The 18,125-nt window shown below is 38.3% G+C and overlaps 1 protein-coding gene across 4 annotated transcripts in view; it reads left to right on the forward strand.

Moving 5' to 3' along the window:
- The window catches only part of DYM (dymeclin), a 217,966-nt gene that overhangs the window by 146,009 nt on the left and 53,832 nt on the right, over positions 1–18,125 (forward strand). For all 4 annotated transcript variants that reach the window (XM_075019603.1, XM_075019600.1, XM_075019601.1 and 1 more), the window contains one exon: positions 7,740–7,842. In XM_075019603.1, the coding sequence (XP_074875704.1) occupies positions 7,740–7,842 (103 nt within the window). The remainder of the gene's footprint in view (positions 1–7,739; positions 7,843–18,125) is intronic.

Consider the following 18,125-nt stretch of genomic DNA (forward strand, 5'->3'; position numbering starts at 1 on the left):
TTAGAAAGTAAGATAGAAAGTACGTTCTTATTTGCTGTTTAGCAATTTGATATCTTAATTGGTTAGTTTCTCTTTCCTGAGATCCCAAATGTCTCCCAGGCGTTAGAGTTGGACTCAAGTAAGAGCAGTGTCCCTCCATGGAGTAAACTGCCCCGCATAGCCCGTGGAGTTCTCCATGGCTATTCACTCTTGTTATTTCTATTTATGTGCTGTTACAGCTTGGATAATTCAAATGCAGAATGCCTCAAGGGCTCTTCAGTAGACATGGGCATTTGGGGACTTAGTGATTTTTTTTTTTTTTTCTGCACTTACTCACGCTAAATGCATTTCTCCCAGGGCCTGGTTCCTTAAGTGCTTACAGAGCACTTCTCCGTCGCCCACAGAAAGGCTGCACAACTGTCCCTGCTGCGCTTGCTTGCAACCAATCCTCCTATGTAGGACTACAGGACAATGCATTTACTTTGAATATTTACTTTCATACGAAAGAGCATGGTGCGTTTGTTTTGATGTGACTTCTTACGTGACCATACGTGAACCGTTATTCAGGCAGATGAGCGATTCAGATCCTCTGCTTGGAAGTGTCTGCGCAGGCATCCTACCCAGCACATGTGTAGAGTTCTCATGCCATAGCACTCTTTTTTTGCTGTAATTCATTAAAAAATAGGTCAAAACCAAGACGGGTTCCTTACATATACAGGAATTAAGGTGTGGATTTAACTTTTAGATGTCAGGTTTCAGAACTAAGATATTTTTAGAGCTTGCTATATAAAGGGGTTTTTTTCCTAATATGATTGTGGTGTTCGTGCAGGCATTGTAAAATCCTATTGTTTAAGGAGTATTTGCATAACATGGTTTCGGTGTTTAGGGCTTATATTTAATTTTTTAAAATTGAGAACAATAGTACATTTGGCATGTATATGACAGCAGAGAGAAGGAACAGCACGGAGTATTGCTGAATTGTTTGAGAACATTCATCATCAAATTTTTTGATCCATGGAACTGGTTTTTTTCCACCACCAGATAGTGTTTTGTGTTTGTGTGCTGTTCCGTTTGTTTGCAGCATACATCTGAACTAGGAGAGTGAGGAGAAAAGATTCAGAACATCTGAATTTCCAGTCTTCAAATAAATTCTGTGGATCAGTGCTTTAGTCCTCAAGTAATTCTCTACTCAGCGCATATAGAATGTTTTTAAGTATTCAGATAACTGAAAATTTTTCTCCTTGAGAAGCTCACTAGTGATTTGGGTTGGCAGAAGTCCGTTCTTTATTCCTTTTTTCTGTCATATAACTCGATCTGACCTTCCTCTGCTAATGTGCTGGGTTGGTCTTCTGCTCTCTGACAGTGCCCCTTTCTTGCAGACTTCCATTTCTTTCTTTTTGTCATAGCATCAGTCTAAGCTCAACTAACACGCTCCGTATTGAGATCCTCTTCTATCCTCCCAGATTTTTCTCTCCTCTATGCTGTTGCTCTGACAGTGTAAATAGGAATTTATTGTGCCTCAAGCCTGGTTTCAACCACCTTTGTTAGAGAGAGATGTGCCCGTGCAACCGGTACTTTAGTTTCTGTTTCAATAACTTTTTCTTCTTCTGGTAGGTTAAAGGATCCTCTGTAAACAAACTTCTTTTCTCCATGTGCGTATATCTGTATTTTGGTCAAATCACCCTTTCATTTTTTCTCAAATCTGTTGGGGCTTGGAGCAACCTGGTCTGGTGGAAGGTGTCCCTGTCCATGGCAGGGGGGGTGGAACTCGATGATCTGGAAGGTCCCTTCCGACCCAAACCATTCTGTGATGATTTTATGAAATAATTGAGGTGTTTGAACTTTTGATGGGGAGGTGTGTTTTCTGGTTTAATAATCAATATCCTGATTCTTCTCTGAACCTTTGCATTTTCAAACCATTGTGGTGAAATCTGCACGCTGGATGCCAGTGGCGGGTGCTGTAGAGCAAAACTTTGCTGGATATAGAACCATAGAATCATTTGGGTTGGAAAAGATCTTTAAGATCATTAAGTCCAACTGTTAACCCAACACTACCAAGTCCACCACTAAACCATGTCCCTAAGAGCCACTTCTATGCATCCTTTAAATACCGCCAGGGACGGGGACTCCACCACTTCCCTGGGCAGCCTGGTCCAATGCCTGACAACCCTTTTGTTGAAGAAATTTTTCCTAATATCCAATGTAAACCCCCCCGTCGCAGTCTGAGACCGTTTCCTCTCTTCCTATCGCTTGTTACTTGGGAGAAGAGACTGACCCCAACCTCGCTACAACCCCAGTTCCCCCAGCCGCTCCTCGTAAGACTTGTGCTCCAGACCAAGTTCGTTGGTTCATCCGTTCGTTCTTCACCAGCTTCATTGCCCTTCTCTGGACACGCTCCAGCACCTCAAGGTCTGTCTTGTAGTGAGGGGCCGTAGTTTTTATTAATGCCAAAGACAGTTCCTCTTTCAGCAGCTTTATTGCATTCTGGGCAGCTGTTTGTTGGTCTGGTCATCTTTAGTTGCTGCTCCCAAGGTGAGATCCTTCACACTTAGGGAGCAGCTTGGATTCTTTGATGCTGTATTTATGCCTTTGAGTTTGGCTGTGTTAAATCTCAGCAAGTTTATTTTGTGTGCAACTTCCTGAAAGATAAGGAAAAATTTAATAAAAATGTCCTTTTCTCTTCATTTGACACTCCTGTAATGACTGTGCCATTTGCAAAGTTTAACCATACTATTTCTTTATCTTTGATGTATATCAATGATATGCGTCATATATCATCTCTGTGTCATTGGAAGTGTTTTGGTAGCTTTAGCAAATGTTAAATAGCTATTGCTATTTGGAAGGGCCAAGAATATATTCCTATTTGGCTCTATTAAGAAAACTCGTTTCCAGGTTCAAATTTGAAGATTTTTCAGAGTGTTGAGATGTCTCATTTTCAGTTCATATATTGCATGCCGTGTTGCTTTTTATCATCCAAGTGTCTTAATAAAAAAACAATCCCATGTGGAACAAAGTCATATAAATGACGAGTAGAAGCCTGTTACAACAAGGATAGTATCGGATTTTATTTTATTTCTAGTCTCACTGAAAAAAAATTGAGTGTGCTTGACAAGGTTTATTTTTCTATGCCGGTGATATCCTCCTTTGAATGAGTCTCATGATCGCCGTTCTGTTATTATGCTCAGGATTAACTAGTAGGTCATTAATCTTGGGTCATCCTATTTACTTTCTTAAAATAAAGTACACTGGTACCTTTCCTTCTTGTTGTCCAAAGCTTTCAGACAGGTCCAGTTTTTGGCAAATTCTAACTTTGGATTTACTTTAAACTTCTAATTTCAATTCCCTTATCTTTTTTTCTATTTTTTTAGCTCTAAATGTTCCATTTATACATTCATTTTTTGTGTGTGAGGAGTATACTTTATGAGCTGTTTCAATCTGCTGTAAATCAGACTTTCTGCAGAACTTGCAGAAGCTTCCCCCCCCCTCCCCCCCCATGATTGCTGGCTTGTGATTTTTGGTGGACTAAGAAGAAAGTTGTTAAATGAGTTCTCATTATTGGGTTTTGGGGTTTTTTTTGGATCCACTGGCTTTGTGGAATTGGCTTTATGAAAGCGTCAAGTTCATATATTACTGGTTTGAATTTTATTGTGTGTGCAGATAACACATAATCAAATCACTTGCATTTAGGCAGCCATTGCTGTTTAGTCTGTAAACATTTCTTTATTGATCGAAGTTCAGCCTTGTATTAAATTAAAAACTTCATCTATGTAGAGGGAGTTAAGAAACAAATGCTTTTTTAATTCCTAAAAATCAGAAACACAAGACCTTGAGATTGTTTTTCAGCCTTGAGTCTTCCTCGTTGGTTGAGCTCATCCATGGTGTGATTTGATGATCTGTAATAGATGCCAGCTGTTATTTCATCTTGCTATTTTTCCAACCTATTATTTTGCATGGTAAACATTGGTCCATAAGTACTTCTGTGAGTGAGAGATGGGTTGAGGTACCAAGACATTTTCATTCTTCTGAACATAATTTGTTATTATTATAAAATGTCCATAGTGGGTGAGATCAAAGGGCTGTCTATCTCCATAGCCTGTCTGACAGTCAATGGAGAAGAACACAGGAAAGAGGAAAAGTGTTCTGGTAGAAAAATCTGTATTTTTGTCAACTTGTGCAGGCTGCCCTCTGGGACCACATAGTATATGTATTTTCAAATTTGATCTCAACTTGATTTTTAGCAGGGCAAAACCAGAACTGTGACTCATGAGGGAAATTTGGGAGACAATCTTAATTTCCACCTCTGCATGAATTGGCATTTGTCTCTTGTACCTCCCTGTGGGGAGGCAAACAACCTTGTTGTAAAATATTGTTGCCTTTTTTTAATTGCCTTACTCATGCCTTAAATGTCAAAATAAGCCCCAAAATCTTATAGACACTGAAGATGTGACTGCCGCAAAATCACACATCTCCTTTAGAAGGCAATATTTGTCAATGATAAAAGATTTTTTATGAGCTAAATACATATAAATGCCTTTTGAGGACTGTAATTAAATCTGTTCCAATACTTCAGAAATGAAGGTGATATTTATCAAGGTGGTTTTCAGAGGCATAGTAAGTGAATTACTTGCTGGTGAAGTTTTACACCATTTCGGGAGGCAATGCCATTTCCTTTGGACCTCCAAATTCAGTAGATAATCACAGTATTTTTTGCCTTAATTTTTTCTATTTAGTTGTAGTGATTCAGTGAAGCTCTTTGAGGAATTGCAGTTTGCTCTGGGTGCAGTTCTGTGATATGTTTTTATTCTCAGTATGAAAATTTCCTGCCTACGTGTCCCTGCCCTCGTGGTCCTCTAAGGGATGGTTCTTTGAGAAGGATAACCAATTTATGAAGAAGAGAATTGTGCTGAGGCTTTTTTAACCTGAATATTGGTGTTGTGGTCCCACAAAGAAGCGTCTCAGACAGGTGCGAAGGTGATGAGCTGTGGCAGGAAAGCAAAACTTTGCAAGGGGAAGCTCTGGTGCCAAAGATGACGTATAATGGAGCGTACCCCCTCGCTGCTGCTTTGGAAATAGAAATCAGCCGCCAAGGGCTTGCTTATGCCGTAAACAAGTACTCTAGTTTAGTTACGTTACACTTAATTTAAAAAAAAAGGAAAATATTTAAGGAAGCAAAAATAAGATATAAAGAAATAGTCTTCTGTCCTTTTCCTTCCACCTTCTTTTTCCCAGTTTTCTACATTTCTGTCACAGAAAATAAATCTGCTCTTTGCTATTCCGATTCCACATGGAATACCACTGTATGTGCATTTTCCTCTTTACATGCATTGAATAAATGCACTTTTCAAAATCCTGATCCCACTTCTTTGCTTATATTTAAATTCCTTTATAGCCAAAAATGCTTTACGTATTTTGGAGAAGAATCTACTAGTTGGAAGTCCTTTTTATTCCAAATTCTTCCTCTTTGTGAAATTATCTGTATCTTCTGAAGCAGAGAGACACCAGATTTAACCTGTTCTTGCTGTACCCCCACCCCATAAGCATCACCAGGTTGGTTTTAACCGATTATTCTGTCTCTGCAGCACTAGATGGTGCTGATGACAGTATCTCTGAAATCTGAGCCTTCAAAAATACCAGTGATTGGAAAAGTAGTGCTGCTGTTTCAGGCCAAGGACCAGTTTGCAAATCCAAATTATGATTTGAGCAAGAATTTTAGTCTGTGGATACAGGCTGATTATGGAGGGAAAAAGATGGAAACGCTAGTAGTATATCTTATTTCTGTGTTGCTTCTTTTTATCAGGGCATGTTCTAGTGGTTCTGACTAATAGCTGTAAATTAGTGGGAGGTTGGCATTTGGTCCCAGGAATGACACGTCTTGTCGAGGCTCTGTTGGATAGCACAAAGAAAAAAAAATAAAATTCCCGTTTTCATGACGTCAAATATACTGTGTTATCCCGAAAACACCAAATGTTCTCAACCCTTGTAACCACCACAGAGGTCTCATAATGTCATTCGATGTTCTTGCCGTATCAGTCCAGTCGCGATTATCGCCGCCTCAGCGATAATGTCCTGGTGGGACTGGGAGTCGGGCAGCCGCGGCACCGACCCTGGTTTTGGCCGTGCCGTTTCGAGCCCATTCCTCGTGCTGGCAGACTCTGGCTGAACCTTGAGGATGGTGCAACCTACCCAAGGGCTCTCACGCAGGTTAATTAGATGCCTGAAGTGCGGCGAAGACCGTCCTTAAAAGGAAGCTGTTCATCTGTTCTAAGAAATATCTGACGGAAGAGGTGTTGGGAAATGGTGGAATTGACTGAGTTGGCTCTTGAGAAGTGAGATTTAGGCTTGAGAAGCGTAACTAATTCCTTGTGGCAGTGAGAAGCGTTCAAAAAGCCTTTTCCTGAGGCTTTTGGCTAGCAGCGAGGGGACAAGGACTGATACTCCGAGGAATCTACTTTACTGTCTGTGTAGGATACAAATATCAATGATAAATTTTGAGTAAAAATATAAAGAGGGCCTCTTCAAACACTCAGCGTCATTTCTTGAGGCAGAAAAGTTTTCCAAGCACATACTTCTGAGCACTGAAGCTGTCCTCCAGCTCCAAGAATAGAAGCTATCTAGATTATAACACGGAGGTAGTATTTTGCCACTTAGTTTTTTAATTACTAAACTGGCTTTAGTATTTTGTAACGGAATCTGATGAACAAGAAGTCTGCCACTTCTCCTTGTCCCATCAACAACTGTAAGCAACTCCAAGAGCAGCATGCTCAGGCTTTAGTGCCTTTTACTGGTGCTTATTTGTCAAGGCAGCCTTTTTACCCTCTAAGGACCAACACAGTCATCCTAGGAAAGCCTGACAGGAGTCCTGTAATGCTCCAAAAAGAAGCCAGAAGAATGTTTTTGGGCACAGAAAGCCTGAAAACATATGACTTCTGCCACTATGGGGAGGAGGGAAAGTGGGTTATCTGTGAATTGAAAACCACGTTTGAGGTATCCGGGGGCTTTACAGAAGCTTCTGACTCCTCGAAGCTGCTGAGCACTAGCTGGTGGCCTTTGTCCGCTGCTTCTGCTTCCTTCTCATCTCTCCTTCCACACTGCAGTCAAGTTATATTCTCATATATCAGATTATACCAGCCTCCCTGAGTGTCATTGCCATGCTTTCTTTCAAAACGCATGAAAAAAATGTTTATTTCTCTGTATGTATATGGTCCTCTGATTTCACAGATTATTTATAAAGCCAAGGTAATGCCTTATTCTTTGACTTAAGCTAAAATAAATTTGGAAAGAATAGGTACTAGTAAAATGCAAAAACTCAGCCTCCAAATACCCAAAGCTTCTGTCGTACACTTGGATTCCTCCTGTACTAAGCAATTAGGTTATTGAAATGAATAATACACAAGATGCTTAAGAATATGTTGCATGAGGTGCTGCACTTAAAAATTGCATTTTAGCGAACACATACTAGTTATGAACTGAAATTGCATGTATACATTCCTTCTGCTACAGTTTTTTAAGAATTTAACCATGAACATATGATGTTCCTCACATCATTTATTGTATAGAATATTTCTAATTCAAATTCTGCTGTTGCTTAGCCCAGATGTTAAATAAATAAATAAATTCTATAACTTATGCATTGCGTTCTAAAAATCTCTTTATTCAGGTTTGTGCGTATAATAAAGCAACTCTTCTGACTGGATAGTCTAACTATTTCAGAACATTATTGTGAATTTATTTAAATATTTTTTCTCCTTTCTTCCCTCCAGTTTATTTTCTTTGTTGTCTAAAAAACACAACAAAGTGCTGGAGCAAGCCACGCAGTCCTTAAGAGGTTCCCTCGGTTCAAATGACTCTCCGCTTCCTGATTATGTGAGTATTGAACGTAATGTTTTAGTAGGTGCTTCAAAATAGAAGTGGTAACATCCCTAAATCTGCAAAGATTTATCAAAATGTGTGACAGCTAAGCAACCACCAACACCAAAATACAGGAACCTGTATGAATGATGTCATGTCTGAAACGTCTTTAAAAAAAAAAATTACACTTACAAATGGCAAAACAAAACCGCAACTATTCATAGCTAAGAGACTTACAGTACCCTGTTAACTTGCAATTTTCAAGCCATTTGTGTTTCAGGATATTTAAATCATACAGTTAAAAACATTAATTTTAAGAACGGGGCTTTGGCATCCACAGTATGTTAAAATGCCTAAAAATGATTGAAAACAATTCCCAGTGAGCCTTTAGGGGGGAGTACTGCAGTCACAGGGCAAATTAGTATGTTCTGAACACATGGATACATACAGTCCTCCTCAGTTTACTGAGCCAATACCCACAAACAGGCAACGATTTTGTAATTTAATTGCACGGCTTGTTGGAAAATCTCTAGTTTCGGTACAAGAAGGAGACGTCTTCCGAGGACTTGAATAATATCTTTGTACTACTGAAGTATCTTTGGTTTGTACTCATTTGAACTCTCACTGCAATACTGTGTTAAAAAAAAAAAAAAAAAATTTGATTTATCTTGCTCTGGATTTTTGAGGATGAAAATGTAACAACTGTTTTATTTTCAGTGTTAACACATGTTCCAGGACACGCCTGCCTAAGACTGTACATATCATATTACTTTAGCGCTAGGTATAAAAATACCTAAAAAGATAATTTGATATAGTAGTTTAATGACTTAAATCTAATTCAACTAACAAAGTTTCTTACCCCGCATCTTTTAGGTATTATTGCTGACACGTACTACACAAACTAGAGGCACTCCGTTATTCAGAGACATGTGGGTTTATAGAACAAATGAAGCACTCGCAGGTTTCTCCTGTGTATTCCTGCTGTCTTACCATGCCCTAATTCATGCGAAGCTCCTTACAACACTTGTGGTTTCTGATTTCTCTCCCAGAAGTTGCTATCTGACCTTTAATTTTTGGAACTTCTAAAACATTTCAGCAAGAACCCCCTCAAGTTAGGTTGTGGTTAAAGAGCAGGAGATCCCACTTCTGTTTGCCTGGTAAGGTGATACATGAGCTGGATAAAGCTCTTTCATCTGCATGGGCATGAACAACTGAAAGCTCCCCAAGACTTCAGACCCCTTGGAGAGGACTTGATGACCCTTTCCCATGGGTTTGCTTCTCAAGGAATAGGGGTTCTTGGTATATGGGTTTCCACGGTGGTGAGGACTTGCAGGATTTTGGATGCACTGAGCGTTTCCGACTACTGTGATTGATAAGGCTCTTGGGGCTGTATTTCTCAGAGGTGATTAACGCCGGTGTCGTGCCAGGGTCCAGCTTAAGCAATTCCACCGCTACGTGTTCAAATTCCTCCTGTGGTCTCATGGCTCTTTGTTGAGCTGTCTCGGAGAGCTATGGTGCTTCACTTGGCTTCCAGGGCAAAGGGAGGCTGCTTTGGTGGAGACGATGGCTTTTCGTACCTGAGATCTATCATGTCATATATCATATCATGAGATAGTTCTGCGTAACGTGCGGTATCACAGCCCAGAGGGGTTGGAGTGAGTGCTTGGGACCGGGTTTATGGGTACAGGGGCTCCGTAAGCTGGAACTGCTGCTAAAGACTCTGTATTTTGAAACTAACCTCTGAGACATTGTGGGGTCTTGGTTAAATGACTGTCAGGCATCTTCAGATGCCTAGAGAATAGGGCTGAAATTTCTAACACTAACTTATATAGTCCCTAATGCAGGGACTACAGTTGTATGTAGCCTGTTGTCAGAATGAGGATATTCTTATTTAGTTGAAGATGTCCCTGCTCATTGTGGGGTAGTTGGACTAGATGATCTTTCAAGGTCCCTTCAGCCCAAACTGTTCTATGATTTATGAAAAGACACCCTTGTATTTTCTTCCCCAGAAGAAAACAAACAAATTAACAAATTACCATCCCCACTGTTCAGAGGAAAGAAAACAGCATGATGCACGCCTATCTTTGTAAAAGGGCATATATAAATAAGTATCTATATATGCGCGCACACACGTAGGCATATATTTAAATATATGGGGGTATATATATATGTATATATTTCAGTGTGTGTTTGAATTTGGTGCTTAAAAACTATTTCATACATTTTGGACTTCTTTTTAACTTACTGGATGTGAACTACATACTGCAGCTAAGGAAAGACCCAAGGTGCTCTCTGATCAAAGTTATCCCCTTACAGATGGAGACAGCTGAGAAATGCAGTTTGTGGAGCAGTGCTGGGGAAGCACTCTGGAGTGCAGCCCAGAGACTTAGATACTTCACTGAATTTCTTCCCTTTTATTGTTGGTATGACGTAGGGAAGAAGGGGAGGAGAGCAGTTGGAAAGATTGCTGTAGGGGAGAGTAAAATCACTGAAGTTCATGGCCTGTATTTTGAAAGAAGAATGTATACTTTTATGCATGGCTTTTTTTTTTTTTTTTCTCCAAATTGCTCATGTTCCAGCTCAGTCTGAGGCATAGGCACTTGACTAAATAAAAGTTGAGGCCAGATTTCATTTACTTCAGCATGCTCTGCTTCTGAAAGCCTGTATTTGTGTTGTCTGTAAGAAGAGTGAAGAATCTAGGAACTGAAATAACTTAAGTGTCTGAAGTCCTGAAGCCTATTCTACTTCTGTATCCCAGCATGGAGCTAAAGAAAGGGATGGCACCGAGACTGCCTGTTCTGCCTCGATTTATGTCTAGAGAAGAGGAAGAGGATTGCTTAGCAGGCTATTGTCTTCATAGGTTTCATTCAGATCAGTCAAATATGTGTTTTAAAAATGTATTTCATTATTTTAATTCTTTTTTTATTTATTTAATTCATTTAATTTATAATTTTTTTTTTCTTATGGAGTTGTCTAATCCAAAAGTGAATTTTGATAGTAGCTGGGTCACAAGGGTTAAATCGTACCTAAAATTTTTCTAGGTGTTGCTTATGGTCTTGTCTTCCTTTCCATGGTTTTCTGCTCATTTGTGAGTACTAGACTTTGAAAAACAAATTAGGGCCAGGAAGGCTATGGAAGGAAGGAGGCAGCATCAATCTTGAGTTCTTGAACTGAACCCTGTCCATTGTGAACATCATAGGACGGAGAGGTGCCGTGGCACAGTATGCCTGTGCCGTAACGCATACACACAAAGGGAGCAAATGGAGGTTAGATGAGATGGGCATCTCTTAATTTCTAAGATCTGAGGATCTTCCTTTACCAGGTTTCCTATGGTCTTTTTGTGAGTATCTGCCGCAGACTACGGTCAGGTGTCTGGTGTACCACCAAAGCTGCGGGTATCTTGCTGTGAACTAGAATAAGGAACTGACCTGGTTGGTTTTTATATTGTTCTTATTGAGTTTTTGGGGGCTTTAAAAAAGAAAAGAGCAAGTTGTTTCATTTATTAAGGCTGGACCATTTTGCTGGTCCTTTTCCTGATAAGCTGTAGTCAACGCGATGGGATTCAGGAGCAGGACGGAAGAGCCAGCAGGGAAGAGAGAAGAACCCCCTGTCATCAAACCGTTGACTTGGAGACAGGAGCTTTGGTTAGACCAATTCTCATGCTGCTTCATGTACTAGTTGTTTCATAAGCTTTATTATTAAGCATTATTTTCATAGCAGCAATGACCTGTTTTGAAATATCACACTTCTGTCAAGTTGTCCTTGTCCGCGAGTATCTCCAGACTTGAAGAAATGGGAAAAATCCAGTTAGTTTTTTTTTTTTTACTGCTTTCTTGCATTCAATGAAAGCACATTCTCCAAAATTTTTAACAAACAAGAGCACTGGTAATAAAATAATTGAGAATTTTGCTTCTTTCAGTTCAAATCAAGACAAATTACTTAAGTAAACATATTGATTATTTTCTTTGTAATTTTATTACAGCCTAATGTAATTTGTTAAATCATAGATACTTAACAGCATAACTGGAGGCTTGCTAACTTCCCTTGGAAAGTAGCACGTCAGACCTGTTGTTGGTGCTACCATCTACCCAAAGGGTTGCTTTTTAAGCTTTTCAGAGCATTGGCTGCAATTTTCGAGTACTTCAACACTTGTTATGCTGCATCTGGTAATGAGGATTCTCCTTAACTATTTCTAGGGAGGGAGGAGAGAGAGAAGGAGATAGACAATTTTTAATTTTGGCAAGTTTATGTCAGAAGTTCAGAATTCTCTTGCTGATGTAAGAAAAAAAATAACTGCTTAATGCAGAAATTGAGGAAAATAAAAGTCAAATGTAGGAATGGTTTTAGATTCAAATGCTTTGGCACGCATCATCACTTGAGTCTGTATGGGGATACATAGCTTTTGATTTGGTTTCTAAATTTATTTCAACATCATCTAATGCAACACAGGGACGAGGGATTTTATGTCAGCGGGAGACAAACTCTTGTTTACTGGTGGTGGGCGTGAAGGCTTAGTAGTTCAATGAAAACTCCTTGGAGCACATTTTGAGAATCACTCAACACCCAGGGTAGGGGTCACGGTTCTGAGCACCCCACGCTGCTCTCTGCTGGGAGTTCTTCTCTCTACCGTCCGTGGGGATTTTACCAACAGCCTTCAGTTGCTTTAATGGAATAATATTAACAGAAAATAGTGTAGGTAGGATGATCGCTAGCCACATGGGGAAAAATTCTGAAATTCACTTCAGTTTAACTTTTTTTTACCTTCTAAATTTTGGCTATAAAAAAATGCATTGTTCTATGCAGATGAAGCTTAAATGTGTTAGGGAAAATTCTAAAAATAATCCCACTTAGTGCCAATATCTTCAATTATTTCATATATAGGACTGTCACTTAACCAGCACTTCAGTGGTGGAGGAATTTTGTCAGTGATAGAAACAATGTCGTGCAGTGTTAGACTTTGCATATGTACAGATGTACTCCTGTGAATATATGAAGAGCTGTCCTTTAAGCCCCTGTCCAAAATCTGCTGTTTCTTTGTTAGTTAAGGTATAGAAATAAGTGCATGTTGGCAGTCTGAAGGGAAAAATATAAAGAATATGAATGCAATGAGCTCTCTGTGTCTATGTATCCACACACACGTGAATATATGTATATATAAAAAATATAAATATATAAATATATATATATAAAGTCTGCAGTAGCAAAGCCTGGTGGTACTGGGAGAGTTCTCAATCAGAGGTGACTCTTTTCCTGGCTCCTTACCAATCCAGTTAAATCTACCTGCTGTGCGGAGCTGGTGTTACATGGAGGCTTGGAATTCTGTGCATGTCGATGAGTTTTTCTCTCATCTTAATAACGAGAATTAAACTTTGCGTTTGGGTGATGAGATTTCTATATTTCTTTTTTCTTTTCCTTCTCAGTTTGTGCTCCACAATGGGCTAAATGAAGTCTAATATTTAGATTCTTCTTTGATTTATCCTTGATTTATATGGTAAATAGAAAGCAGCTGTCTATTTAAGCATCTAATTCTTGAAGCTCCTAGGCCCCTCAAGCGTCATCTGGAAATAATGTAGCTTGTAAAACAAAGCTAAGAAGAAAAAGCAATGTTTGTTTTATGTGGGATGAATGACTTCAGTTGGGGTCCTTCTAATTCGGCCATTATGAGGGTTATTAAAAAGCAGTATTACAAAAGTGGTTTCAACAAAAAGAATTTTTTTTGTAACTTGTATCTTGTTATTACAGTTGATTATATTCAAAGCTGCAAGTACTTCATAAATAGTCCTTCATTTTGGTTTCTCCAACAGAGAACGAACCTAATCTCCCTCCTATACGTGGGTAGATGTTAAAAGGTTCCCTGTTTCATTTACTCCCTAGGAAGAAATTGTCTTTTATAAGTAGGGGTTCCGTATTTGTCTTAGAAATTTGGAATTGCTAACGAATAGGTAAAATAAGGTCTATGAACTGCAGTATTAGCTGTCTTTTCTAAAATCTATAAATTTTCTGGATTCAGTTACATTACAGTGGATGAAAGATGGGAGTACTATAGGTTCAAAAGACTGAAGTCAGCCTTATTTTCAGTATATGCAGTTTAGTCGTGGCCTTGCTAAACAACTAAAGCAAAATGAATAGAAATATGTAATATTAACAGCTGTAGACTAAAATCTTTTATCCATGACATTTGCCTACCATTTCATTGTTGTATAAATTCTTTTCTGTCCCTTTCATGGCACTAACCAGAGTTTTTTCATGTAATAGTTTCATATTTCAGTTAAGGTTATGGGATCTTGGGCTGGAGACATGTTTTTATGAAGGATGCCGTGCAAAACAGTTAATGATTGTAGCCTATCCAGTGCGTAGAAAACAAGTATTTCATTTACTATCAATGTGAACAATATTTGAACTGTAAATAAATGTTGTGAAGTGTTGGGGTCCTATAATATATTCTGTGCTTACATAGCTAATACTACATTAGATATGCTGCAGCTCTGTCTGATTTTTTTTAATTATCTAAAGAACTGGCTTAATGCTGAGCTCTGCCACCAGACATAAGTGTTTTCCTATAAATGCGTGCTATCGTGAAGAAGTAGGAAGTCTTCCCTGCGATCATCTGATGACTTTAGTAATGATGCAGAAATGAAATTAAAACCTCTTCCAAATAAACTGGTCAGCCATAATAGAGTTAGTATGATGCAATTAACGTTGTTTAGCTGGTAGTCTGTAAAAATACTGCTTAGTGGTAACTGCTGTGAATGTACAAAATGTGTATTACTTGTTTAGCTGTAGAATTGAATACACTGTTGGCAGAATGGGAAATTTTTACCAAATTAAATCAAGACTCCTAATTGAGAGATGTCCATATTTGTCAAATACAGGATGGGGGCGGGAAGGGAAGCTAAGGTAGTTTATTTTGCCATAATGTTTCTTCAAAACTCAGAAGCCACCTGCTTTTCACCAAAGCACTGCCTAGGTCTCTTCAATACATTTTTGTCTATATTTTGTTGTATTTTTATATGTCGCTAAGTAACTCGATAAGATTTTTTGATTGCATTAGCCATGCATTGTTAATAGTCTACAAAAATTCATTTGTGTGTGTGAATTTTTAGATCCTTTTGTTGTCTATTGTAATGAACTTAAAACATGATTATGCAAGAAAAAATTTTTAGGATGTTGTTTACTGAAGGTAGTATATGGTAAAACAATATAATATTTTAAGGTTTTTTGTACGGTATGTGGATTCTAGTAATTTAAATTGCATTTAATAGGAGAATTGCCTTGTTTTGCAGTAAATTACCTTCTTTTTGATTACTCTGAGTTGATGGCTTATGAGTAGAAGTAACATTTTCAATATCAGGTTATTCTTGGGTATGCCTGTCTCCACTCCAGTATTGAGCCAAAGGCCTATAAATACATTTTCTAAATATTAGTCATGCACTCCTTCAGATGAGTTATATTTTAGTTTGAAGAATATTACTCCTACCTAAACCCCCTATTTTTATATAATCAAAAAATAGCAATTTCAGAATAGACTGAAATAACCAACGTAACCCAAATCTAAAGCAAGCTTTTGTATTGAGTAATAGCCAAATTCTGCAGTTCTGTCTGAATTTTTAATCAGTTCTTTCCTTGAAATGAATTGGAAACTTTCCTGAGAAAATGCTGCATAAATTATCCTTTCCTAACAGAAAGAACTATGCTAAAATCCTGTGATAAAGGTGTTGGTGAAGTTCAGTCTGTTTAAACTTCTGTATATTAGTATGAAGGACTAATGGTTATTTGCAGTTGGTCTTTGCGTTGTTGTGTCTTTAACAATATGCTTGTGGTTGAAGGATTTTGGGACAAATATATTGAAGAGCATCAAGAAGATGTTCATCAAAAAGATATTGTTCTTTCATCATTCAGAAGTTCCACAGAAGTCTCGTTGGCGTCTGGTATTCGTGTTACATAGATTTCATTAAGCCTTATTTCACTTAGAAATTCTCAATATTTGGGAAAATAAGGATGACAACTGCTATTCCTTTAAAAAAAAATAATAGTGTTGCACCAGCATCTTATGATCATCTAATTAAAAATCTTCCGTTCTTCAGATTTCTGAGGTATGAGAACAAATTTGAAGAAGTGGGAAGAACTTCTGACATTAGCAATACAAACGCCTACTAAAGTCTTTTAAAAAGCCAGTTATTTTGGTCATTACATACATTTGAAGGAAGCCAAACATGAACATTATGATTTTGTACTTATTTTCCTCCTTCAATAGTTATATAGGTTTAGGGCATTGTGGTTATTTTGCAGTAAAGGGTGTAAACGATGGCATTTGTTTGCGTTTTTGTATTCAAAACACATGGGTTTTATAAGACCACTTAAACGAGCGTCCTTAAAAGAGAAGACGATTAAGCAAAAGAAGATGCGAGAGCTTGTTTTAGAAATGGATGAGCACTATCTCAGGGTCCCTTCACATCTCCCCAGATTAAGCAGTAGAATTTTGTATGCTGATTTTTCTACTCTGAGCCTACTTGTGTTGCGTTTGAGAGAGCTGGCAGCCTGCTGCAATACCGGGATTTTAGAAGAGCCTGAGGTGTGATACACCACAAGCTATAGATAGAATATGTGATATATTAAGAGAAAGACTTCACAAGCCTCTCTGTAAATACTGTTTATTACTGCCTTGCAAGCCAACATTTCAGACTAATGACAAATTTTGAAGTGCTTGGATGAAAAAAAAGTAACAGTACTGATCTTCCGAAGCATCTCTCTTTGCTGATTTGGTCTTTAGACACTTTTCCGGCTGCCTCCTTCACACGAGTGGGTTGTTCAGGGCTTTTCAGGAGAAGTTGATGGCTCCGGATGGTTTGTCTCTGTCAAACCTCCATAGACAAACAGAAACCCAGTGCAGTAGCTCTCCAAAGAGTAGGATTTATTTTTGTAACTGCTATGTATTTCAACAATGTAGTAAAACAAACTTTTCATGTTCCTAAAGCAAGGTTTTGATTGAAAAATGTAGTGCTTAAAAACCAGAAGTATGTTACCATATGTTATAAACATCTCAGTAATTCTTTTTTTAAACTTGCAGCCATATAAAATAAAGGAAATGGATGCAGAAGGAAGTCTGTTCAGACCCTTTTAGGCTGTTTGGTACTAAATACTTAATTGCAATTGGAATCTTTTTATGCTACTTTTTCTGTATGAGATATTGGTGAAACATGAGAACTTTTTGATGTTTCACCTTCTATTTCCAACTTCTCTTCATGTTTTACAGGGACACTTAAGGACTAACTAGTGAGTTTCTAGAACTCTTTTAGCTGTTAATTTAAAAAAATCAATCCATTTATTTCGAAGGGCAGTAAACAGTTACCAAAAAAAGTAGCATAACAGAGATCTTTCCAATTCCAAATCGTAGATACTGCAGTGAAGGAATCTAAAGACAGCCAAAGAAAATGAGAGAAATGAAGGTAAATCAAGGCTTAGTGATTTTGCAAAAGATGGTAAGAGGAAGATAGTGTGCTGTAAAATCATGTACGAAATTGTTCACCTGGCAAATTGCTGCTCAAATCCGTCTGAACTGAAAATTAAGTTAAAACGGGACCATCTTTGATCTCCGCAGAGCCACGCTTAGTTCAGCTGTGTCCCAGTTACAGAAGCATGGTCCCATCAACTTAAAATTTATCTTCTTGGAGAGGTATTATCCCCTGAACAACATTATCGCAATGTCTCGCTGAGGGCAATTCTCCCACTAATGGCTGTTGTTCGTATTACTTATAATGTCATGCAACTGCTGTTAATTGACAGTGTGGGTGGCCAAGGGACCGAATGATGGGATGAAGGAAAGGAGAATAGTTTAAAGGGAATGAGTCAAATAAGATTGAAAGACAGCCTTGGTGTATGAAGTGAAAAAGAAAAAGGGTTGGACAAGGAAAATAATTGATACAGGCAGAAATTCAAACCCAAAAATACCCTGGCAGGGCTGGTTCCTCTCCTGCTGCATGTAAGCAGCATCACATGGCACAGACTAAGCCACTTACTGAAAACTGATTTCCTCATCACCTGGCCTGAAAAGCAGCATTAAAGAAATGTAGACTAGAGAATTGTAATTTTGTTTATCCCCCTTGACAGTGGCAGATTCTTGTTCTCTGTGAAATAACTTTGTGGAAAACCTGTCAAAACATGTGAAGAGTATATTTAGAAGAAACAGGAATTTAGAATAATCTCTGGTTTTTGTGTTTATTGAATTCTATAAAGTCACCCTACTATTTTTCACAGACAGAACTTGAAAGATAAACTTTTATTTCACTTTCATGTAACCA

Source organism: Buteo buteo, chromosome Z, assembly GCF_964188355.1.
Source record: "Buteo buteo chromosome Z, bButBut1.hap1.1, whole genome shotgun sequence".
Lineage (NCBI taxonomy): Eukaryota > Metazoa > Chordata > Aves > Accipitriformes > Accipitridae > Buteo > Buteo buteo.